The sequence below is a fragment of the Lynx canadensis genome, chromosome C1 (assembly GCF_007474595.2).
Source record: "Lynx canadensis isolate LIC74 chromosome C1, mLynCan4.pri.v2, whole genome shotgun sequence".
In the NCBI taxonomy this organism is placed as follows: domain Eukaryota; kingdom Metazoa; phylum Chordata; class Mammalia; order Carnivora; family Felidae; genus Lynx; species Lynx canadensis.
In genome coordinates, this window is record NC_044310.1 from 105,035,676 (window position 1) to 105,043,182 (window position 7,507).

At 43.9% G+C, this 7,507-nt stretch overlaps 1 protein-coding gene across 1 annotated transcript; it reads right to left on the minus strand.

Moving 5' to 3' along the window:
• Positions 1–2,417: 2,417 nt before the first annotated feature.
• MCL1 (MCL1 apoptosis regulator, BCL2 family member) lies at positions 2,418–7,275 on the minus strand. Its single transcript, XM_030328170.1, has 3 exons — positions 6,489–7,275; positions 5,887–6,134; positions 2,418–5,363 (listed from the first exon to the last, which is right to left on the minus strand). Exons 1-3 carry the CDS (start codon positions 7,174–7,176, stop codon positions 5,247–5,249), a joined length of 1,053 nt encoding a protein of 350 aa, XP_030184030.1. The 5' UTR covers positions 7,177–7,275; the 3' UTR covers positions 2,418–5,246.
• Positions 7,276–7,507: the final 232 nt, after the last annotated feature.

The window sequence follows — 7,507 nt, forward strand, 5'->3', positions numbered from 1 at the left end:
GTTTTGTGATACATTCAACTCTTCAGCCTGAGAACATTCTCTTATATAACTATACTACAATACACTCAAGAAATGTAACATGATACAGTACCATTTAACATACTGCCCATATTAACATTTCCCTAATTGTGCACACTAGAGCTTTTTTCACCAAGGGTCCAATCAAAGATCTACCATTAGTTGCCATGTGTCTTCCCACTGTTCCTTTTTTCTCAAGTAGGCTCCATGCCCAATGTGGGGCTTGAACTCACAACCCTGAGATTAAGAGTCGCATGCTCCACTGACTAAGCCAGGCAGACACCCTTTTCCCTAGTTTTTTTTTTTTTTTTTCTGACGGAATTTGAAGGAAAGAATTATTCTCTTTATAATTTCAGCATCCAACAGTGCAAGGTAAATAGCAAGTAGTTCACTGACATGTAATGGATGAAGAGACTCAACAAACATCTGGCTGCCTAGAGCTCATTAAATGTCCCAGCTCATTGCACAGTTGAAACGTTCTTCCTAAACTTCTTACTAAACGGAAAGTAATCCTTGAACAGGAAATAGGAAGGCAAAGTGAGTTAAGAATACAGAGACCAATGGCAGAAATAAGACCTGGAAATGGATGCTTGGAAGGGGTAAAATCTGGAGTAGCTTTCTTAGCCCTCACAGATTTCTGACCAGTTAAGAATTACTATTCTATTCAGGTAAAGAAAGGAACTGCAAAGGGAAACCAGGTATGCTGTGGGTACAAAAACCTGCCACAGGTACCCTTTTTACCTCACAAGAATTATTAGTAAAGAACACTGAATTCTCAGCTCACCTGGCTAACGTCAGTTGGTAGAGCATGGGACTCTTGATCTCAGGGTTGTGGGTTCGAGTCCCATGTTGGGTGTTGAGATTACTTCATCTTTTAAGTAGGCTCCACGCCCAACGTGGGACTTGAACTCATGACTCTGAGATCAAGAGTCGCATGTTCTATCAACTGAGCCAGGTAGGCACCCCAAAAATAAAATCTTAAAAAAGAAAAAAAAAAACCCACTGAATTCTTAGGTCTGTTTCATCTGCCTGGAGACAGATTCCCAACCCCCTTCTTTCCACATGCTTCACATAACTAAGATAACACTGTAACAACTCTGAAACCAAAGAAGGTCTAAGTTTTCAAATCTGGAAACTGAGAAGCCTTTGAACAGTGTGGTAGGGTTCAGAAGACAAAGTTCTGTAATCATTGAACAAGTGGGGCCAAAAAGAGCTAGGGATAATTTAAGATAGATCATCTTGAACTCCAGGAATAAACCACCCATGCTCTGGGAATCTGGCTGGATCCATGCTACACACCAGTTATACAAGTTAACTTCGCTTTAACTTTTGTAAAATCCACCAGCTGTCACAACTGCTTTAAAATTTTCTGAAAGGAAATTATATGAAGCAAGAGGTAGCTCTAAAGTCACAAAAACAGGAACTGAAAGACAAAGTCTTGGTTGTGTCAAATGAAGGGAAGTGTTGATTATTTTGACTCCCTCGGTGACTCATGTTACCTGGTTACCATTTGAGCCAAGTTTTTAAGGTGTTAAACTAAGGAACATGACCACAGAAATGGCTTCACATCACAATCTATCAATGGGAGCAATAGCACTGTGTACATACAACTCAGCTGGGGCCAAGATTTGGGCCCTTGGGTCCTAAGCTACCCTCCCCTCAATTTTCTGCTTAGGAGTGCATTAGTATGTAACCACTTTCTTTGTAAGGAGAAAAAGTTGCATTCTTCTGGTAGTCAGGCTCCAGAAAAAGAGGAGCTTCCAAGCAGAAATGTGCTTCTAAGTGCACAAAAGCACAGAATCCTGTTCATACAATTGGCATCCGGTGCTCAGGGCTTTTAAAACCAATATGCAAACTTCATATTTGCACATTGCCATGGTGATTCAGCTCCCTTTCTTTCAAGGTAGTTGAAGACAAGATAGAGTTTCTGAAATTTAAGTGCTTACTCTCCACTTCCTTTTTGAGAGAGGAAAGGGGAAAAGTACTGAAACAGTACCAAGAATCTTATCAAAACTCTTAAACTGTGGATGTTAATTCTTCTAGCTCCTTCATCTGAAAAGGTTGAGATGGGGAGATACAGTAAATGCAGTAACGAAACAGCTTACCTCAAAATTATACCAGCACATGGTGACTAAAAGAAAAATCAGGATTTTTGATTCTCACTTAAAATGTAGAAGAATTACTCCAAAGTACCACAGTAATACATTTCAAAACCCAACACCCCTGATTTCAATGAAATGGTTACTCTGAAGGAACTATCCTTTGCCCGAGAGCAAATTAGCTTTATGGGGCTTTTGCTGGTCAACTCACCTATACTTATTTGCTCAGCTGACTTCCCTAAAAAGGCCTAAGTGGGGGGAAGAAGACAATAATCGATTAGAAAACACCCATACCACACCTTGCATTTGAATAAAAGGTTTATTATTTTCTTCTCAGGAAAAACAGGAAGTTAGGGAAACACACTACATTTTACAGCCCATGTTAATTTGTAGTTGGTCCTAACCCTTCCTGGCACAGCTGTCAATAGCATGAGCTCTTTAACCAGAACCAAGATGTTCGCCCCCAACAGAGTGTGCGCGGACACTACAGGACTGCATGTTTTCCCTGAGAGACAGAAGACAAGTTGCTGAGAGCCAGCTTTCCGCACAACCCTCCCCTTCCATTCTGGAGGATTTGCCTGATCTATGCAGCTAGCCAGCACTGAGGACACGTGCCTCCTCTCCCTACAAAACCACCCAACCTTCCCCAAAGCACTTGGGCTAAGCCCTCCAAGCCCCTGACCCAAAGTTTCAACTAAGATCCTTCTCTATATTTCAGCAGTCACACCTAGAAAATTGGGGTGGGTTCCCTAAACTCCACCAATCTCCATCTATGCGCTTATTTCCACAAGTGGATATGGGGAGACAGGCCTTTTAGTCACCTTTACCAGATCTTCAGATTAATTAAAAACTACATAAAGTGCTTTCAGGTCCTTAGAGATAAACATGACATAAATAAGTGGTTCATGATCAAGAACGATAAATACATAGGTAAAAATAGCTCTAGCTAGATGACCTTATGGCTCAAGGATGGGCAGGCAGGGCAATCCTTCCCTATTTATTACATTCTTAGTCATTTTATTCATGCCTGTTTTCATCTGGAGTCCACAGACCAAAGGTTACGTTCCAAGGATGAAGCTTTCAAATGACCCTAGATCTACTACAGAAGCTTTCTTCAGTTTACCAGTTTTTATAGAACTCTGAGGTCTAACAGAACCCATCCCTTTCTGTAATTTTAAATGAGCTTTTTCAAACATAAAGGAACCTAGAGAAAGTCACACCATTTGTTGTCCCCCTTCTCTGAAAATTCCTAAAGGGACTTTAAAAACTTTTCCCCCAAAGATAGGATAAAGCAGTAACTGAAAAGGTACCAATCAAAGGAAAAGGGACTTCTCCACCACATGTCTCTCATGGTCATGGCACCCACTGTACTACCTACCACCTTCCAAGGATAAAATTCATTAAGGATGAAGGTCTGTGGTCTCCTGGGGGGTTACTTAGGGTTCATAGTGCCAAAAACTAAAAGGGCCAGTAGGAGTTCAGAGATGGCATGGTAAGGATGTAGGAATTGATATAACTATTTGTACAGGGAGAACAAGCAGCAAATACTTCAAGAAGTATAGAAAATAAACAGTAAGTTTGATAAAACATCAAGCCTGAAATCCAAAGAGATGCCAATGCAAAAATTTGAACAAAGTTTGGGAATCATTAATAGAAATGAAACGTATTTGTTTTATTGATAGGCTTAGACCTGTGTTTAACAAGCAAGCCTAATAATAGCACCATGGTTAGACTATAAGCCTGCTTTTCCAAGCCATTTTACAATTTATTAAGCAAACAAGGGATCAAATGTCTCTCATACACCTGATGTGATCTTTTTATATACATACTGCTAGTATGTCCCATTTGGAACAGCTGAAAATCTTTTAGCAAAAGCTTTGAAGATGAGCTCATAAACTCAATTTAAATTTCACCAGTAAATTAACTCAAATGGAAAGAACTGAAATGAGTAGCTGCCCAATCAGAACCCATTATTTCTAAGTCACCAGCCGGCACCGCCCACCAAACTTAAAACTCCACCTTGACTCACTTATTGAAAACCTACATGTAATGAAGTGAAAGGATGAATTTCCATTCAATTTTTCAATCGCAGTTAAAAAAAAAAATCTAAGGAATACTTACCAAAATCAGATAGGAAAATTAAAGTCTGCACAGTTATGAATCAGAATTGTTCCACTACAACCAAGTTGCATACACTTACATCAACTGGTTCTGTATACAATCTATAACTGACCAGGACAAAATTTAGAATAGAAAAGCTGTAAGAAATAGATTCCTAACTACAGAAGTTGGAAATTTCAAACGGGTATGAAAAAATTAATGTATTTTGAGACTTTTCATCCCTTTACATTTCAAATAGACTTTCTGTAAAAATATATACAATTTTTACAGACAAATACATTTACAAGTTGTTTTTGTCTTAAAAATTGAGGATATTTTCATATTTGCAACTGTCATTATTGAGCCTTAAGTCAAGTATTCTTGGCCATTACTAGGCTAATAAACTAAACCACTCAAACCAAGCCAAAGTAGAACAGGTATAAAAAGTCCTGAGCACTTGGACTTTCTATTGAAGAAGTACACACCTGGGAAAAGCTAATTGCAGAGAAAAAGCTTCCCTTCACACTCTGTTGTACAGTACTGAGGCTTCTAGTCATAGTTCTATTACCTGTAGCTTAAATCCATTTTATACAGATCACTGCCATTGTTAGTGCTTCTCTTTTAACACTATAAGAAGTTAATTATTTCAGTGGACATTTAATGGACTCTATGACTAGCCTGGCTACTGGCCACTCTCCTGTTCTAGACAAGGAAATCAAGTCTTTTCAAGCCTACCATCTTCACTAACTCTAAAAGTCCTCTTCCATGGCCCCCCAGTTTGCCTGTTGCTGAAATTGAACCTTGCTTTAGACAGTGACTCTTCAAGGGGGACTACTTTTCCCATGTATTTATTCCTGTTAGCCATAATCCTCTTGCCACTTGCTTTTCTACGTTGCTAGAGTAGAACTCTTGGAGGTTACAGCCTGGACAGCTTGAAGTCCAACTTCATAAATACATTTGATTCACAGCAGTCGTTATGTGATTTTGGTGCCTGGGGTTGGTTAAAAGTCAATTATTGCACTCAAAAGGCTATCTTATTAGATATGCCAAACCAGCTCCTACTCCAGCAACACCTGCAAAAGCCAGCAGCACATTTCTGATGCCACCTTCTAGGTCCTCTACGTGGAAGAACTCCACAAACCCATCCTAGAAAACAAAAAAGAAAAGTACATTTTCAAGTATGGGTTTCCAATGGCTTAAAAACACTATTCATAAAGAAAGATGAATTAAAATATCTAAGGTTTCCCCCCCCAAACATAATGAACCAAATATTATTTACACCAGACAGCAGAAGACAAATGCGGGGGGGGGGGGGGGGACACTCAGAAACGTTGTTTACTATCATCCGCCCAAGTGATTCTTATTTTTTCATAATTTGTATCCACAGAAGAGTATCCAGCTGAATTACAATACCAAAAACAAAAGTTTCAACAGCCAGTAAAACAGGCTACAGAACCGGGATTTTTGATGCAAGAATTCAAGACAGTCATACCACACTATCTCTGTGAGCCCACTACTTAAATCAGTATTAGGCAAACCGGTCCGTAAGTTAGAGCCTGAAACCTGAGTTGTGCATCATAAAAAGCTTGAGATAGCCCCAGACCTTCTTTATAAAATCCTTCATTCCATTTCCATTCCAAGGCCCCCTTCGACCTTAAAACAAACTTACCCAGCCTCTTTGTTTGACTAGCCAGTCTCGTTTTGTCCTTACAAGAACATCTGTGATGCTTTCTGCTAATGGTTCGATGCAGCTTTCTTGGTTTATACTCTTCAAGTGTTTGGCCACAAAGGCACCAAAAGAAATAAGAGTCACAATCCTGCCCCAGTTTGTTACTCCGTCACTGAAAACATGGACCATCACTCGAGACAAAGATTTGACATCGTCTTCGTTTTTGATGTCCAGTTTCCGAAGCATGCCTGAGAGGAAGAAAAGCATGCAGGTTCTCACGGCCTCCTTTGTCTAAACCGGCGCATGATCTGCCTGCCCACCCACGGCGGGGGAAATCGCTATTTGGGGTCCACAGAATTCGGGCCGACCCCAGTTGAAAAATGACATCCCACCCTTTCCGGGCTTTGAACAGAGCTGCCATTTCCACAAGAATTAAGATGGGCGGAAACAATGACTCACGGCCAGAATATTCTGGTTTCAGAAATAGATTGCGAGTCGTTTCAACACTGACTTGTTTTCGGTTTCCACCCCCATTCGGTGGGTAAGTCCGGGGACAGGTGAACCAGGGCAGCGCAGCCTCCGCGACTAACCAACCCCCTTACCTTGGAAGGCGGTCTCGTGGTTGCGCTGCACGCCGTCCCCGACCCGTCGGAGGGTCTCTAACGCCTTTCGGCTGGCCGCCCCAGACCCGCCCAGTGGTTTCGCGTCCTTGGCGCCGGTCGCCTGCTCCCGAAGGTACCGAGAGATAATCTCCAGCGACTGCCGGAACAACTCGTCCTCCTCCTCCTCTGCTGGGGGTGGCGTCGAGGGCAGTGAGCCGTCTGTGCCGGGGCCACTGCTGGCCTCCCCGACCAACTCCAGCAAAGGCAGGACAGCCGGCCGCTTCCCCAGAGGTTCTGGCTCGTACCCGTCTAGCTCCTCTTCGGGCGACATGATGGCGTCGGCGGCTGGGCCTTCCATCTTTTCAGGCGGCGACGCACAGCGGGTGGCCGCGAAGAACAGCAGCTTCGGGGGGGTCGCGGTGACGTCGGGGCCCTCGGCACCAATGGGCGAGGGCCGCGCGACCCTCCGGGCGTCGGGCGCGAGAGTGGCTGGGGGGCTCGCGCCGGCGCTTCCGCCAATCACCGCACCGGCTTCCCCTCCCCCTACCTCTCGCCTGGCCGTGGCCTCCTTCCCCACAGCCACAAGCCGCCCTCCCGAAGAGGAGGCGCCGCCGCTCCCGGCCGCCAACCCGGCCCCCCCACAGTAGAGGTTGAGTCCGATTACAGCGTTTCTTTTGAGGCCAAACATCGTAAGCTGCTGCTGCTGCCTCCGCCGCCGCCTCCTCCTCCTGGGTGAGAAAAATGGGGGAGGCCCTGACTCCTCAGTTGAAGGAAGCGGAAGTAAGGAGTGAGAGAGGGCCTCCTATATCAAGGTTTCAGAGCCAGTCCTACTCGGTGACGTCAGCAAATCTTAAAAAAAAAAAAAAGGTACTCCCATAAAAGGGGAAAGGGGAGGAAGCTTCCCTAGAGCTGCGCACGGCACCTCACCGGCCGGTAGGGGCGGGGCTTTAGGGCTGGGCGGGGTCTTCCGATACTCGGTGGGCACGCGGTGGGTTACGTAACGGCGACCCGGGAGCTGG

Coding starts and splice junctions, on each gene's coding strand:
- MCL1 (XM_030328170.1), bottom strand. CDS start 7,176: ATGTTTGGCCTCAAAAGAAACGCTGTAATCGGACTCAACCTCTACTGT. Junction 6,135..6,488: donor CCACGAGACCGCCTTCCAAG/GTAAGGGGGTTG, acceptor TCTTCCTCTCAG/GCATGCTTCGGAAACTGGAC. Junction 5,364..5,886: donor TAGTCAAACAAAGAGGCTGG/GTAAGTTTGTTT, acceptor TTTGTTTTCTAG/GATGGGTTTGTGGAGTTCTT.